This window comes from Chrysemys picta, unplaced genomic scaffold (genome assembly GCF_011386835.1).
Source record: "Chrysemys picta bellii isolate R12L10 unplaced genomic scaffold, ASM1138683v2 scaf72, whole genome shotgun sequence".
Lineage (NCBI taxonomy): Eukaryota > Metazoa > Chordata > Testudines > Emydidae > Chrysemys > Chrysemys picta.
The window spans coordinates 63,819-81,774 of NW_027052779.1; the positions used below are offsets into that span (position 1 = coordinate 63,819).

Below are 17,956 nucleotides of genomic sequence, written 5' to 3' on the forward strand. Positions count from 1 at the left end.
GGGACTATTTAGAAAAACTGTACGTGCACAAGTCCATGGCACCGGATGTGCTGCATCTGAGGGTGCTAAAGGAGTTGGCGGGTGAGATTGCAGAGCCATTAGCCATTATTTTTGAAAACTCATGGCAATCGGGGGAAGTCCCGGATGACTGGAAAAAGGCTAATGTAGTGCCCATCTTTAAAAAAGGGAAGAAGGAGGATCCGGGGAACTACAGGCCAGTCAGCCTCACCTCAGTCCCTGGAAAAATCATGGAGCAGGTCCTCAAGGAATCAATTATGAAACACTTAGAGGAGAGGACAGTGATCAGGAGCAGTCAGCATGGATTCACCAAGGGCAAGTCATGCCTGACTAAACTAATTGCCTTCTATAATGACATAATGAGATAACCGGCTTTGTGGATTAGGGGAAAGCCTTGGATGTGCTATTCCTTGATTTTAGGAAAGCTTTCGATATGGTCTCTGTCATAACTATAAAGGGAAGGGTAACAGCTGTCCTGTGTACAGTACTATGAAATCCCTTCTGGCCAGAGACTCCAAAATCCTTTTCCCTGTAAAGGGTTAAGAAGCTCAGGTAACCTGGCTGGCATCTGACCCAAAGGACCAATAAGGGGACAAGATACTTTCAAATCTTGAGGGGGGGAAGGCTTTTGTTTGTGTTCTTTGTTTGGGAGTGTGTTCGCTCTCGGGACTGAGAGGGACCAGACATCAATCCAGGTTCTTCACATCTTTCTAAACAAGTCTCTCCTATTTCAAACTTGTAAGTAAGTAGCCAGGCAAGGCATGTTAGTTTTCCTTTGTTTTCTCAACTTGTAAATGTACCTTTTACTAGAGTGTTTATCTTTGTTTGCTGTACTTTGAACCTGAGACTAGAGGGGAGTCCTCTGAGCTCTTTAAGTTTGATTACCCTGTAAGGTTAATTTCCATACTGATTTTACAGAGATGATTTTTACCTTTTTCTTTAATTAAAAGCCTTCTTTTTAAGAACCTGATTGATTTTTCCTTGTTTTAGATCCAAGGGGTTTGGATCTGGATTCACCAGGAGTTGGTGGGAGGAAGGAGGGCAACGGTTAATTTCTCCTTGTTTTAGATCCAAGGGGTTTGGATCTGTGTTCACCAGCAGTTGGTGGGAGGAAGGATGGGGGATGGTTAATTTCTCCTTGTTTTAAGATCCAAGGGGTTTGGATCTGTATTCACCAGGGAATTGGTGAAGGTTTCTCAAGGCTTCCCAGGGAGGAAATCCATTTGGGAAATGGTGGCAGCGGACCAGAGCTAAGCTGGTAGTTAAGCTTAGAGGTTTTCATGCAGGCCCCTACATTTGTACCCTAAAGTTCAAAGTGGGGATACAGCATACAGCCTTGACAGTCTCCCACCGTATTTTTGCGGGCAAGTTAAAGAAATATGGGCTGGATGAATGGACTATAAGGTGGATAGAAAACTGGCTAGAACATCGGGCTCAACGGGTAGTTCCTGTAATGGTTTCTCTTCCCTTGTTGTTTTACTTTCTGCCCCACTGTTTCTTTTCTCCTATCCTATCTCACTCTCTTGCCTTTTGATTGAATTCTGAAGTTAACTGTGCTGTATTCATCCAACCTGGCCTTGCCCAAGGAGAAAGGATCCAATCAGATGACAATCTTGACCAGACTGTGAACCAGAATAAAAGTCACAGGTGTCATGGTCGGCTTGCCAGCTCTCAAAAGTTCCAAAGAACATCAGCTAAATCCATATTGGACCTGTCTTTTCTATCCTGTCTCTCCTCCTTCTTCTGGCTGTCTGCTTGTTTACAACAGGGTAAGTAATGCCCTCTACATAGCAGAACAAAGCCCTGGCTGGGTTAATTTAGTTGGGGATTGTTCCTGCTTTGAGCAGAGGGTTGAACCTCCTGAAGTCAGGACCACGCGGGGGGGGGGGCAAGTGGGGCAATTTGCCCCAGGCCCCGGGCCCTTCAGGGGCCCCCCACAAGAGTTTTTTGGGGCCCTTGGAGTGGGGTACTTCATTCACTCCGGGGGACGCAGAAAACTCTCACGGGGCCCAGGCCCCTGGAGCTTCTTCCGCTCCGGGTCTTCGGTGGCAGTTCAGCGGCGGGGGGGTCCTTCCTCTCCGGGACCCGATGCCAACGTGCCCTGAAGACCCGCAGCGGGGGGTCCTTCTGCCCGAGGACCCACCGCTGAAGTGCCGGGTCTTCGGTGGCAATTCGGCGGCGGGGGCCCCCTGCCGCTGAAGACCCCAGACCCCCTGAATCCTCAGGGCGGCCCTGCCTGAAGTTCCTTCCAACCCTGATATTCTATGATCTCTCTGTGATGGAGGTACACCTTTAAACACACAGCAGGGAGCCCTCCTTTGGTCGAAGATTCCAGTGTGCTGTGGTAGGCGACCACTAGGGGTTTGAGTGACCTGTTCCATGACCTGCTGACATATCTCTCTCCCAATCATCTTTTCCACAGCTCATCCTCATTTCATCTCCATTCATCTCAGCTTCTTTAATTACAAGTCATAGAATCATAGAATATCAGGGTTGGAAGGGACCTCAGGAGGTCACTTAGTCCAACCCCCTGCTCAAAGCAGGACCCATTCCCAACTAAATCATCCCAGCCAGGGCTTTGTCAAGCCAGGCATTAAAAACCTCCAAGGAAGGAGATTCCACCACCTCCCTAGGTAACGCATTCCAGTGCTTCACCACCCTCCTAGTGAAATAGTGTTTCCTAATATCCAACCAAGACCTCGCCCACTGCAACATGAGATCATTGCTCCTTGTTCTGTCATCTGCCACCACTGAGAACAGCTGAGCTCCATCCTCTTTGGAACCCCCCTTCAGGTAGTTGAAGGCTGCTATCAAATCCCCCCTCATTCTTCTCTTCTGGAGACTAAACAGTCCCAGTTCCCTCATCCTTTCCTCATAAGTCATGTGCTCCAAACCCCTAATAATTTCTGTTGCCCTCCGCTGGACTCTTTCCAATTTTTCCACATCCTTCTTGTAGTGTGGGGCCCAAAACTGGACACAGTATTCCAGATGAGGCCTCACCAATGTCGAATAAAGGGGAACGATCACGTTCCTCGATCTGCTGGCAGTGCCCCTACTTATACAGCCCAAAATGCCGTTAGCCTTCTTGGCAACAAGAGCACACTGTTGACTCATATCCAGCTTCTCATCCACTGTGACCCCTAGGTCCTTTTCTGCAGAACTGCTTCCTAGCCATTCGATCCCTAGTCTGTAGCAGTGCATGGGATTCTTCCGTCCTAAGTGCAGGACTCTGCACTTGTCCTTGTTGAACCTCATCAGGTTTTTTTTGGCCCAATCCTCTAATTTCTCTAGGTCCCTCTGTATCCGATCCCTACCCTCTAATGTATCTACCACGCCTCCCAGTTTAGTGTCATCTGCAAACTTGCTGAGAGTGCAGTCCACACCATCCTCCAGATCATTAATAAAGATATTAAACAAAACCGGCCCCAGGACCGACCCTTGGGGCACTCCGCTTGAAACCGGCTGCCAACTAGACATGGAGCCATTGATCACTACCCGTTGAGCCCGATGATCTAGTCAGTTTTCTATCCACCTTACAGTCCATTCATCCGGCCCATACTTCTTTAACTTGGCGGCAAGAATACTGTGGGAGACCATATCAAAAGCTTTGCTAAAGTCAAGGAATAACACATCCACTGCTTTCCCCTCATCCACAGAGCCAGTTATCTCATCATAGAAGGCAATTAGGTTAGTCAGGCACGACTTCCCCTTTGTGAATCCATGCTGACTGCTCCTGATCACTTTCCTCTCCTCTAAGTGTTTCATAATTGATTCCTTGAGGACCTGCTCCATGATTTTTCCAGGGACTGAGGTGAGGCTGACTGGCCTGTAGTTCCCTGGATCCTCCTTCTTCCCTTTTTTAAAGATGGGCACTACATTAGCCTTTTTCCAGTCATCTGGGACCTCCCCCAATCGCCATGAGTTTTCAAAAATAATGGCTAATGGCTCTGCAGTCTCACCCGCCAACTCCTTTAGCACCCTCGGATGCAGCGCATCCGGCCCCATGGGCTTGTGCACATCCAGTTTTTCTAAATAGTCCCGAACCACTTCTTTCTCCACAGAGGGCTGGTCACCTTCTCCCCATGCTGCACTGCCCAGTGCAGCAATCTGGGAGCTGACCTTGTTCGTGAAGACAGAGGCAAAAAAATCATTGAGTACATTAGCTTTTTCCACATCCTCGGTCACTAGGTTGCCTCTCTCATTCAGTAAGGGGCCCACACTTTCCTTGATTTTCTTCTTGTTGCTAACATACCTGAAGAAACCCTTTTTGTTACTCTTAACATCTCTTGCTAAATTCTATATTTATATTGTACCTTACAAGGAAATCAGTTTCTTCTGCCCAGGGGTGGTTCTAGCTTTTTGCCACCCCAAGCAGGGCAGGCAGGCTGCCTTCGGCGGCATGCCTGTGGGAGGTCCCCAGTTCCGCGGATTCGGCTGCACCCCTGCAGGAGGTCCGACCGTCCCGAAGCTTCGGCGTATCCGCCACCGAATTGCTGCCGAATCTGAAGGACCTTCCGCAGGCATGCTGCCGAAGGCAGCTGCCTGCCACCCTTGCAGGGACTGGCAGGGTGCCCCCCGTGGCTTGCTGCCCCAAGCACGTGCTTGGAGCGCTGGTGCCTGGAGCCGCCGCTGCTTCTGCCACTTCTAGGTACGGGTACACGACCCAGTGCAACTGTTTATTCTTATTCAGGTACATTATTCTTCATGCTCTGTTCCTTTGGTGTTGTCTTAAACTCTCACTCTTCACTCCCTCAGCAACACAAGACCCCATTATAACATGTTTATCTACTTCACACAGCAGGGATTCCCCTTCTTGCAAGATTCTAAACAGCCCCATACACAAAGTCACTAGTCAATCACCACCACTGTTTGTGTGTCGTAAGACTGGAAAATGAAAGTAGTGGACAATGTGTGTGGTAGTTGGGATGTCACAGCCCAGAAAATTGCCATGCTTAATCCTTAAATTGAAAATCTGATGAAATAGACTGTACCAAAGGGTGGGGGTTTATAGGGCATTCTGGGACCTGCCAGGAGAGGACGGGGGTGAGGGATGCAGCTACATCTTCTCTGAGGGAGTGTCTGTGGCAGAGTGGGGATGGTGGAGCCTGCCGGGGAGGAATAAGACTTGGGGATGGGGTCTGTGGTTGGATTATGCTGGGAGTAGTGAGATCAGAAATGGAGGAGAAAATGGGGAGTGGGAGAAAGGAGAAGGAGAGCAAAACTGCATTCACTCCCCCCCACACACACACAGTGCCTGGAAGGCCATTGTTTCCCTCTCTAAGCCTCTGTTCCCCCTTTCCTCAGGTGTTCTTCAATGGCATCATCCAGTTTGGCCCCTCTGCCTCCTCTTCCCCTCCCTAATCATCAGTTCATCAGTTTTTTTTCAAATACTCATATTTATTAACTAAAGAGATACTTATGGGAATTGTGGCAGTAAACTATTGCTTCTACTTTCACTTTCTAATCTTATCCCTCTATAAAAGCAAAGGGCTTGAAAAAACAACCAGCCAGAGAGCAGAGGAGAGGAAAGAAAGAGGTAGAAGGCAAACAGTGAGTGCTTATCACAGAACATCAAACTCAGAAAAAAAAGAATAATTGGAGCATTTCAGAGTGGGAGGTAAGATATTCTCTTCTGATCTGTTGCTTGTAAACGTGTATATACAGTAGAACCTCAGAGTTATGAACACCAAAGTTACAAATTGCCCTGTCAACCACACACCTCATTTGGAAATGGAAGTACATAATTAGGCAGCAGCAGAGACAGAAAAAAAGCAAGTACAGTGCAGCACTGAGTTAAATGTAAATTGCTAAAAATAATAAAGGGAAGGTTTTTTTAAAAAGATTTGACAATGTAAAGAAGCTGTTTCTGTGCTTGTTTCATTTACATTAAGATGGTTAAAAGCAGCATTTTCCTTCTGCACAGTAAAGTTTCAAATCTGTATTGCGTCAATGTTCAGTTTGTAAATTTTTGAAAGAAGAACCATAACGCATCCGAAGAAGTGGGCTGTAGTCCACGAAAGCTTATGCTCTAATAAATTTGTTAGTCTCTAAGGCCTTGGCTACACTTACCCGGTAGTTCGACGGCGAGCGATCGAACTTCTGGGTTCGACTTATCGCGTTTAGTCTGGACGCGATAAGTCGAACCCGGAAGTGCTCGCCGTCGACTGCGGTACTCCAGCTCGGCGAGAGGAGTACCGCGGAGTCAACGGGGGAGCCTGCCTGCCGAGTGTGGACCAAGGTAAGTTCGAACTAAGGTACTTCAAACTTCAGCTACGGTGCCACAAGTACTCCTGTGCTTTTTGCGGATACAGACTAACACGGCTGCTACTCTGAAACTTTATTCAGAGTTAACAAACATTTCAGAGTTACAGACAACTTCCATTCCTGAGGTGTTCCTAAATCTGGGGTTCTACTGGTGTCATTTAAAGGGCTATGTTTTCTAACACTAAACTGTTATTTTTATAGTCACAGCAGGGCAAAAGTAAAATAAATCCATAGACAGCATGAGAATAAATTCCCTTATTCTGATTTGAACTAGTTAATACATTCTCTGACTGAAGATTAACTGTAAAGAGAAAGGCCTTCTCCCTTGATGGCTGAGCCATTGGCTTCTGAATTTTTGTGTTCTATGGAAACCAATTGCAAAAATGTGAGAGAAGACATGAGAGTTTAGTGTATTGGTTTACATTGGATAAATAGACCTTTGCTTTCTGAAGTAGGGAAAATGTGGAACCCAGTCTGAATTCCTGGAGACAAAAGAACTCTCTAGTTCTTACTATGTCACCAACAGGGATAGTAACGTAAAATGTGTTGTCATTAAACATTAAAAAGTTAAACAAAGCAAAACTGGAAACTTTGTTTTTGCTTCTCCATTCATTTCAACGTTTGCATTAAATATATTCTTCCTATATATGGGAATAACCTGCTCTATTGTAATTCTCTGTATTTGATTCTACCATTCTACCATTGTACCATTCTGTGTACAAGCAGACACCTGGATCTGAGTAGGTCAGCGGAATGGCCTCAGCCCCAGCCATCTGGGTTTTTTTTTTTTTGGGGGGGGGGTTGTTAGGGAATTGGGGAATCCCATGGGTGTGAAGAATGGATTGTTAATAGGTCAGAGATGACAAAATTTATATCAGTGTCAGTAAAGAAATTGTGATGTGGCTGTTGACAGTAACTTTTTATTTCACAGCTTTTCAGTGTCTACGGAAATTGTAATTATACTAGAACAGAGTAACTTTAACATTAAATTAAGTTTTTTTCTGTGAGAATTTAAATCAAATACTCAGGATACATTATGGATGTAAAACAAATTTTCTTAATTTTCTAACAGCTACTAAGGAATAATGGTGAAATAACATTGTTTTGTTTGTTACTCCTGTCTAACAAAACTAGATAGATAGATAGATTCCATTATTCCTTATTAGCTGTTAGAAAATTAAGAAAAATATTTTTTTCAAAATGGCTGACAGTGCCAAACATGTACATGACCAGAAATGGGACCCTAACTGCGTGTGGATTCCTGTCAAAAATACATGGTGATGTGCGCTATTGAATGGTATACTATTAACGTCCTAGCAAATTACCTTCTAATTAATACCATCACTTAATGAACGAATTGCTTGGCAAATCTACTGTTACATATAGAAGACATATATCATAATCTAGAAAATAATGTCATCATATAATTAATGTGGAGAATTCAAACTGGCACATCAGTTAAGAAATAAAAACATATTTTCACATAAATTCCAAAAGGCAAAAACTTAGAAGTGGTATTTATGTAAACTGTAGCTGTACAGTAATCTGTACCGGAAGTGTGAGATACAGTTTTCTTGTCTGCTCTCTGCAACAGGGGTTGGTTGGTTTGTTTTTTAAAGTGAGAAACTACTGACTCATTTTCCAAAACTCTCTCTTTATTTCCAAAATATATTTAAATATTCACCAAGAATTCCAAGTATTGCAGGAAATTAAAAGCCCTCCCACACTCTAGTTTGTATTTTTGTAGTAAAACATTTAACAGATATTCCCAGTTTTTTCACTATTCAACACAGCTCTGTGACTGCTCCACCATAATATCTATCATGATGATGCTTGAAAACTTACCCATTTACTCATCTCCTCTTTATCTCAGACATAGACTAGGCATTTGGAATTTGAAATTTATCCATTTATTCTGTAAAGTCAATATGCCAAGCAATCATAGATGTAATTTTATGCCTCATGACTGGGAGTGTAGATGTATAATTTTCATAACATGAATCGTATGCAAAAATTGTGTGAAAAATGTCATATTTTAAACTTTCCATTTTTGGTTTCATTCCAACTGACTCTGTCCTTGCCTCACTAGCTGAATTCTGCACATGTCCCTAATGAGCCTGGGAAGCAGACTAGGCAGCAGAAGCATGGCAATGCATTCTGGGGCTGAGAGGATGTTTGAAGGATGTCCTGAAGGAGTAAGCAGGGATATGAGGGCAGCAGGTAGAAAGAGCACAGTTGGGGGACAAGAGGGCTTGAATGGGGCTTTGGGGAAATGGGCCTGTGGCAGGGATGTGCAGGGAGCCTTGGTGGTAAGATGCTTGTGTGGGGGGTGGGCTATTACTTCTACAATGCAACAATTATTTAGAATGAAAACCAATAAACGTCTTATAATTTTCTCAATTTAAAGGACATACTTTATATATTGTTTGATTATACTTAAGGATTCATATTATTTACGACTTACAATAGAACAAGAGAGATTTTCCACATACAGAAGGATGTAGATCTGACTCAGAAGGTGAGCAAATGGGTAGATTCTAACTTGGGGTAAAAGATTATTCACTCTATAGTTAATTTACAAGGAAACAATGTATAGTTTATAATTTTGGATGAAAACTTGTGGCTTGCATTTCTTGGGGGAACAAGTTGCCTGGTTTGACCTTCAATTTTACAGCCACATTTCTAGTTGTTTAACTTGCATCTTCCCCACCCACCTCTTCTTGATCCATTCACTGTGCATTGGGCCACTTTGCATAGGAGAGCAGGGTAAGCGTCTTGCTTGGTAACTTGCGGTTCTTTTTGCTAGGCTGAGAGGGAGAAAGAGGTTTTATCCATATCCATATTACGAGCGATTCTTGCCTAGGTGATTAACAACATCCTCATTTAGCCATTTCAGTTCCTATAGATGTGGATGGCCCTTGCTGGTCTGTGGGTGCTTAGACAAAGTGTCACATGATGTGAACCATTTTCTTATTGTCATCATAAGTGGATCCTATTTAGGGATAAACAGATGCAGAGAGGTTTTCTAATTTTTTTTTGAAGGCCAGAAGGAATCATTAATTATTAATCATTCAAGGCATATGTGTCCCATAGATCCATTACACTAGAGCCCTTCACCAATATTTGGGGCTGTAGCATTGATTCCATTTGGATGAGAAATCAATTGTGCAAGTCAGGTATGTTCTTGGTACAATCCTGTGGATTTACAAAGAATGGACACATAAAGTCCTCTTGCCCTGAACACACTGGAAACAAACAGCAGCAGGTAGTTTCCTTGCTCAGAAATCCCCACGTCTGCCCCTCCAGTTCTCAGTTCTGTGCCCAAGTAGCTCTGTCTCTCTGTGTCCTCTCGGGGTCAAACTCACTACTGCTTCTCCTGGCTTGTTCTCTCCAACACACACAGGCTGTGATCTATATCCTAGCCCCTGCATTTGCAACAGGATGACCCAGTTAACCCCCCAGGTTAGCTCTGACGTGGCCATGTGGCCTAGTGGCTTGGGAGGCGATCCCCATTGGCTGCCACTATTTTTACTATTTAAAGGGGTTTGTTTGATCCTTCCATTGATCCTCAGGGTGGGATTTAGGCACTTACTGACTTTAACAAGATTTGTGATTGTCTTTGTCTCCAAAAGCCCTTATGGCACACAACAGCCAACTGCACCTTAGAGCTTAACAATATTTATCAATGCTGATACTTATTAGTACTTAGAAAAATTCACTTTGAAACACTTAAGGTTGCCACATCCATACAACCCTACGAAAGCAAAGACAGGAAAAATTAGGCCACCTAATCGTATGTCTCCTCAAGCCATATTTCACTGACAGCACAAGCACCATACTTCACAAAATACACATCACAACTTTAATTATGCACCCCCAGCACCGTGTTTATCAAAGTTCCCTCTCCAAAGAACCCAAACTACACCAAATCCCCAGAGCTAACAGTGCTGGGCATGGATACTTTGATAAGAGTGGGCATGTGGAAGTGGGAAGGGGGGAGGGAGGGGCAGCCTGCTATGTTGTGAAGCTCACTTATAGAATCACAGGAATTTACTGAAAGTACCAACTCCAGCACACACAGGCAAGGGTGAAATTCTTACTAACTCCCCCAGATCAGAGCCAGAACATAATAAAATGTAAGACAGCAGAATAGAACAGTAAAGACACATGGGGCAGGTTCTGCTGTTGAGGTGACCTCCAGTGGTTCTGTCTTGTCACCTGATTCGGTTACCTTTGATAAGGCCACACCTGGATATGCTATACCAGAGCTCGAGGGAACACACGCCAGCACTCACCCCAGCCTGGTCCTCTTTCCTGACCAGGGTTTTCTCTGTCATTGCTCCAGTCTTGAAATTGTGAGTTGATCATACCTTGTGTTGGGTCAGGACCTGGGTAGAGTTTGAGGCTGTAGGACAAAATGATTCTCAGCCAGGCCAGGAAAGAATCATAGAGAGCTTCTAATACCCAGATAAGCACACTATATGGGTCCTGTTGTAACTTGGCACTCAAACCCCTCTTCCTTCTGTGATCCCTGACTCACACCAGCTCACCCTCCTGGTGAATCCGGGCAGACACCATTACATCAAAATGCACCTTCTATCTCTTGCTGGCCCTGCTCTGCTGATGCTTTACTGCTTGGCTGACAGTGCTGAGGATTTGAAGTGCAAGGAGTTGAACCAAGCAGGCCAGAAGACTCAGAGTGGAGGTTTTAATGAAAATGCAAATAGCTTGGCTGTAAGGAGGAGGACTTTCTGCCTTGCTAGCAACACAAAGGAAAGGCTGTCAATCTCAGGATACCATTCTGTGTACAAGCAGACACCTGGATCTGAGTAGGTCAGAGGAATGGCCCCAGCCCCAGCCATCTGGGTTTTTTTTGGGGGGGGGGGTTGTTAGGGAATTGGGGAATCCCATGCAGACCCTGGATGACCCTTAGCCTCTCCCATTCAGTCAGGCACATCTGCCCCATCCCCATGTGTTCCTGTCCCCAACTCCCATTCAGCTCCTTGCTCAACTTTGTTACTGCACTACCTCCTGTGCCCCCACCCCAGTCTCTCCCCCCCACTAGCCCTTCTGAACCTCAGTCTGTGTAATGCCCCTGCAGCTCTGTGTTTCCCACTCTGATGTCCCCCTCCCATATACCATGCCCCCTCACCTGGACCCATGGGATGGGCACTGTGAGGAAGGCAGCATCTGTGGCTGACTGCTCCAGCTGGTGAGCCAGGAAATGAGGCAGGATTCTAGTCCAGGGACAAGGGCCTCTTATAATGCAGCTCCCTAATTCCCTGGTGAGTTTTGTGAGCCAGAATTTCCCCAAATGTATGGAGAAGCAGCAATAATCACCCGCACACACAGCTCCTGGCCCACTTGTCAGATACTGGGTCTTTGGTTTCTACCCCACAAGAAGTTGAGATGTCTCCTAAATGCACCAACAGTAGGACACCAGGCAGGGAAGGTGAGAGGGGGCAGTAATCCATACATCCTTTCACAATGGTCTCTCACATGTCACTGGCCAGGCTGGGATAATGGCACATCACAGGACTGTGGAAAGCAAGAATGAAATTGCTTCTGAGGAAACCTGCCAGGCCCTCCTTACTGAGTCCAACCAATGTTTCTGAGATCAGATAAAATAGACACACGAAATTTTCAGAATAGATTTGTACACGACAGCTAGATGATATTTCAGTCTGATGTCAAATAAAAATGCATTAAAAATATTAATTATAATTTTTATTATTACAATCCAAAATAATCCGTTGTGCTATGCTGTTTTAACTGCCATTACCACCACATCCAATACAGAAAGAAATAAGACAAGTCTTCAATGAACTTTAATTCCAAATAAACACTTTACAAAACACTCCAAATAAAAAACACTCCATGCTCTTAAAACATGACATTTCTTGTTTTAAGTTTTGAAAATTCAGTCATTAGTTCTTTTAGATCCAGTTTTCCAGCTATTTCATACCTCTATTGACATTGTGGCAAGTCCAACAAGTCTCTCTTGCACTATTGTTGAACACAGATATGTTTTTATCAATTTTGACTTTGAGAAGCTATGCTCCCCACTAGCTATGGAAACTGGCAAAGTTAAAAGAATGAGTAGAGATAAACAAACGTTTGGAAAACTGTCAGTGAGTTTATTTTCACAAGAAAACTTCTGTACTTCTTCAGGAGTGGAATGTTTCTTAAGTTGTCTTGGAAAAGCCTGAAGCTCACTGCACCTGTCTGTAGCATCAATGTCTTTTGAATTTTCATGAGTCAATGCCGACTCCAGTTTTATACAACATTCTCTTATCTGTTTTGCTGTTTTCTTTTGCAAGCTGTGGATATCATAGAGAAAACCAAATACTGCCTCTAGCTGCTGCATCTGTTGAAATCTTTCATCGACCAAGTGAATAGCTGTATCAAGGACTGCAAAGTAGAATTTCACATTGAACCTGTGTTTGGGGTTCTGAATGGGTGTGTCTCATCCTTCATGTGAAAACTGCCGTTTCTTTTGCCAAATGTGAACTGGCTCTGGTTCAAATTCTGTCGGAAAGTCTATTTCTTCAGCAAGCTCGAGAGAATCTATAAGTGTTCTTTCGAACCCTTCATCACTTCTGAATTCCTCCAGGATATTTTTAGTTTGCTGCAGTTTTTGAATAGCAGAATGTATGTTCAAGTTCTTTTCCTGAAGCTGCTAACTAGTGAGGTTAATCTTGAAAAGGATAACAGGAGTACTTGTGGCAGCTTAGAGACTAACAAATTTATTAGAGCATAAGCTTTCGTGGACTACAGCCCACTTCTTCGGATGCATATCGGATGCATATCCGTGGACTACAGCCCAAGAAGTGGGCTGTAGTCCACGAAAGCTTATGCTCTAATAAATTTGTTAGTCTCTAAGGTGCCACAAGTACTCCTGTTCTTCTTTTTGCGGATACAGACTAACACGGCTGTTACTCTGAAACTTGAAAAGGATGTTCTATCACAAAATGAGTGAAGTCACAAATTTGAACTTGGAAAGGCCATTTATAAGAGCTTCTCCATCTATACGTGCCGTATTGCCAGATGATCCAGTAAAGGTAGTATCACCAGAAATTTCAATTAGGGCATTATAAATGTTTCCAAGTTCATAGTGAAGAGGCTTTAAAGCATCAATGCAATTCTCCCATCTTGTCTGACTAAGTGGTTTCACAGTTAGAGAATTCACATGGCAAGTCAGAATCTCCCAACGACATGTTGAGCCTGTGAAAAACAAACACGTTGCACCAGGTCAAAGAAACTGCTTGCCTCCAAACAGCATCTAGCAGCATCATTGACAACCAAATTCAGAGAATGTGCACTGCAAGGAACAAAAAAGGCCCTAGGATTGATTTGCATCATTCTCCTTTGCACACCATTGTATTTACCCTTCATGTTACTCCTATTGTCATAGCCTTGGCCTCGTAAGTTTTCAACAGATAATGACATTGTTTCAAGCTCTTGTAGAATAGTTTCAGTCATAAATGTTCCAGTCATCTCCTTCAGCGGTACAAAATCCTAAAAATGTTCCTTTATGAGCACTATAACATTATCTTCATCTGCAGACGTTTCCATATCCACAAAACAAATGATCATCATCATTTGTTCAACATGACTCACATCTGGTGTACAGTCCAGTATTATTGAAATGTATTTTGCAGAATGGCCAGCTTCTACAAATTTCTTTTTAATGGCATTTGCTGGGATTTGGGTCAGTTCATTCTGCATAGTTTTTTCTAAGTAATGAACCTGTGTTTCATATTCAATTATTTTACGAAGATGCTCCTTCATGAGTGGCTCAAACAAAACTAGGTATTCAACATATTTTTAAAAGTTTCCTTGACCTGGAGTGTATACATTTTCATTTCTACCGCGGCTGCGGAATGCTAAATTTTGCCCACCGAGAACTCTCACTAAAGCAATGAGATGCACTAATATTTGTTGCCAATATTCTTTTTTTCTTGACCACACGTAAATTTTCTTCAGCAATAGTTTTTCCTTTTTTCAATCATAATTCAAGTTCTTTCCAATTTTGAAAACATTCCAAATGTTCTGTATTCTTTCATGTGAAGAGAGAATTGAAGATATGTTTTTCCAGTCCTTTGAACCATTTTCAGTAAGTGATGTTCCAATTGATTGATTTCTAAACAACTTGCAGCAAAAGCAAAACACAGAGTCCTTCGACACTGCATATTGTAACCAGTTTCGATGAATTTCTTTCCCATTAATGAGTTTCCTCTTGTAATGCTGAGCAGGGAATTTTCTTTTATTTCTGTCCCTAGGGAAGGGAAATTCAAGAACTTGTTCGGGTCCATGTTCCACGAGAATTTGCCGCACACTCTCATCATGTCTGGGCCAAGAAGCTGGGTTCCCATACTGTAACTTGTTTGTAACTTCCTCATCCTTTCTTCCTTCTACTTCATTTACTTCAATTTCTGCATGTGTCTCTGAAGGTGAATACATTTTCTCCACTTCCATATCAGTCTCATGCTGTGAGTGGCCTTCATCTAGAAGTAAGTTTCCATCATCTTGAGTTTCCAAACTGCTTTTTTGTGGATGTGAGCTACCCTCATCTTGAAGTAATATACTTCATCTTGATCTTCTAAACTGCTTCCATGCAGATGTGAGCTAACCTCCTCTCCTAGTAAAATTCCTTCATCTGGATGCTGTGAACTGCTTCCATCTTTATTTGGATTAAAGAGAAGATATTTCAGGAAGTATCTTTGCTGTTTTGCTTGGTCCTTTTCCTTCTCAGCCTTTCCTTTACGACACTCAGCTCCTGAGGGTTTTCTTTCCTCTTTCTGCCATGTGCATCTTTTCTTCTTTTTTTTCTTTTCATTTGATTTTTTTCCCCTTGAATATGGCGTCCCGTTTAACTTGGCACCCTAGTCGACCGCCTAGTCCCGGCTACTGCCTTCTCCTATTCTGGCCCTTCCAGATGCAGAGGCACCTCCTCTGGCCTCCACTCAGTTCCCCTGAGGGGGAAGTGCCTCCGAATATGTCAGGGTACCTGGCAGCTCCAGCAGGCAACCCACCTCCGTGCTTTCTGGGGCTTCCCATGTTCCCTTTGGGGTTCCGTCCCCTTGCCGGGACTGATCTACACCTTCCACGTCGGGCCTGGGCATGTCCACGGCATGTGGCCCTGTCGCCCACAGGCCCAACAGGTCAGCAGTCGCCTGGGTTCTTTCACCCGGCAGACTGGCTTTGAGACCTGTCCTGGTCCCAGCTTGGGATGCGGCGCCCTGCCCCCACCCCAATTGGGAAGTCCCATTTTAAATGTCCTATCTGTCGGCAGGTGTAGCAAGCCCTGCGCCCTGCCACAGGCCTCCTGGCCTTGGCGCTCCGCTGCTCAGGCCCTCCGCTGTCACCTCGGAACTCCAGCTGAAGGAGTTAGGTTAGGGCCTGCTGTCCCTCCACCAGCCAGCCCAATTGTTCATGGAGGCCCCACTGGACCTCCCATATTCCCTGTTGGGCCTCCCGGATCACCTGCAGGTCGTCTCTCTCCTTCCTCTGGGGCGCTGACCCTGGGGCCCAGCCTGGGATGGAACCTGGGGTCTCCACATAATAACCCCCAGTGTACCTGGGATCCATTGTCCCCTTGTCTTTACGTCTGGGCAATAGTCCCGCTACTCTGTCTTGTCCCTTGTATAAGGGGCGGACCGCAATTCCCTGCATTCTCCACCACTTGTAGTGATGCGAGACTCACCGCTGCGGCGCCTCCTGCTGGTGTCCCAGGGAATTAGCTTCCAGCCTCCGGAGCACCCTCTGTCAGCCGGTGTCTCAGTACCGCTGGGCCCCCATGTCCCTCCCTGGACTCTGGTGCCCCTTTCCACTGGGGTTCTGCCCCATGGCAGTACAGCCCTCAGTCTCGGGGTCTCCCCTCCACGGGGAACCCCCACCCCCTATCCCCACCTTACCTCAGTCTTAGGCTACTGACAGTCATCAACCTGCCCCAGCTCCCTGGGACAGACTGCAGCATACGCCACTCATCGTAGGGAAGGTTGGATTTGGACCTGCTGCCTCTGCCTAGCCTTGGGCTGTCCCCTGCAACCCGAGTACCTGTTTGGACTTCCACTAGGCAGCAGCCTGGGAGGTTTCCAGGCCGAAGCTCCCTTGGCCTTCCCCCTGCCCTGCTCCACTGCAGGTACCTTCCCTCAGCTCCCTGCAGCCTGGTCCCTCCCTCTCAAAGTCTAGAGAGAGAGTCTCCCGAGCTCCTGGCTCACAGCCTTTTTATAGGGCCAGCTGCGGCCTGACTGGGGCACGGCCCAGCTGTGGTTACTTCCCCGATCAGCCCAGGTTTCCCCAACCACAGCCCTCTCCAAGGGCGGTTTTAACCCCTCAGGGCAGGAGCGGGGTTACTGCCCCGCTACAGGGTGACACATTAGCGTAAACACTTCACACAGTGACCATCAGTTATTGTTGAGGCGATAAGCATAATTAATGTTTGTGATAATCTCACAGGTCAGAAGAAGATATGGTCGTACATAGGTGCAGGAACTATGGCTGTGGGGGGTGCTTCAGCCCCACGAGGTTTGACCCAAGGCTCCACTCCTGACCCCGAACATGGGGTCCTGGATGCTGGGTCCATGCCCAGGTCTTTGCTAATGGCCCCACGCCCATGGTCAAATCTGTTATCCACACCCAGGGTTCTGCTCCTGGCCCCACACCAGACCCCAAAATGGCCCGAGCCTCAGCCTCCTTACCCGATCTGGGTCTCCCGCTCCCAGAGACAAGGCCCTGCTCGGGGCACTAGCTCTGGGGGAATGGGGTGAGAGGGGTAAGAGGGCTTGCTTTCAGCACCCCCACTATTAAAAGTGATAGAGCAACACTGTGGTCATCTTTTTCTAAATCAGGTGCAAGTGAGAATGGGCCGGCTGCTGAGAAAAAGGAAACGGACACAAAGATGGATGATGTAACCTGTGGAAAAGAACCAGAAAATGTATTAGGTACAAGAAAATATCTCTATTTTTTTCTCTGAAATATGTTTTCTTTATAATTCTCAATACACTTGTATCCATCAGGGCTGTAACCAGGGTTGGTTGAGGGGGCAGCTGCCCAGGGTGTAAAGCCACAGAAGGTGGAAAAATGGACAGAGAAAAAAGGGAAGGGGGTAAAGGCCTTCAGCGGGATCGGGATCCTGTGGGTCATGTTACCATATCATTCCATACCCGTGACACCCTCTCTTCCGTGTTACTGCTGGAAATCGTGCTGTCTTCAGAGCTGAGCACCCTTCCAACAGGCACTTCTTTCTAGCCATCCAGCTCTGAAGACAGTGCTGTCACCAGCAGCAGCGCAGAAGTAAGGATGACAATACCATACCAAGCCACTCTTACTTCTGTGCTGCTGCTGGTGGTGACTCTGCCTTCAAAGCTGGGCATTCATGTAGTCTGTAGAATGGGATTTCTATTTACTTAATCCCACTCCTGTATCATCCCCGCAATACCCACTCCCACATTGTTGATGAATTATTGTCTTCTTCCCACTATTATGGCCCTTGGTTTTGCAGGACCCACAATATGCTAGTCCCACTGCAGAACTTGCTGGTATTCTACACGTCCCACAAGACCCACAGCCATAACAGTGGCAGCAGGATAAAAATTCAACAAACAATGCTGGAGTGGGTGGAGTGGGAGTGGGTATTGTGGGGCAGGATGCGAGGTGGAACAAACAGAAT

At 45.4% G+C, this 17,956-nt stretch overlaps 1 protein-coding gene across 2 annotated transcripts in view; it reads left to right on the forward strand.

Annotated features, from left to right (window-relative positions):
* LOC135977905 (guanylate-binding protein 1-like) overlaps nt 1-17,956 on the forward strand; it is a 130,556-nt gene that overhangs the window by 7,244 nt on the left and 105,356 nt on the right. The window contains exons 2-4 of one of the 2 annotated variants that reach the window (XM_065579056.1): nt 5,502-5,635; nt 8,752-8,800; nt 17,136-17,228. In XM_065579056.1, coding sequence (XP_065435128.1) covers nt 17,186-17,228 — 43 coding nt within the window. In that variant the 5' untranslated portion in view covers nt 5,502-5,635; nt 8,752-8,800; nt 17,136-17,185. The remainder of the gene's footprint in view (nt 1-5,501; nt 5,636-8,751; nt 8,801-17,135; nt 17,229-17,956) is intronic. The other variant, XM_065579057.1, reaches the window with a different exon arrangement.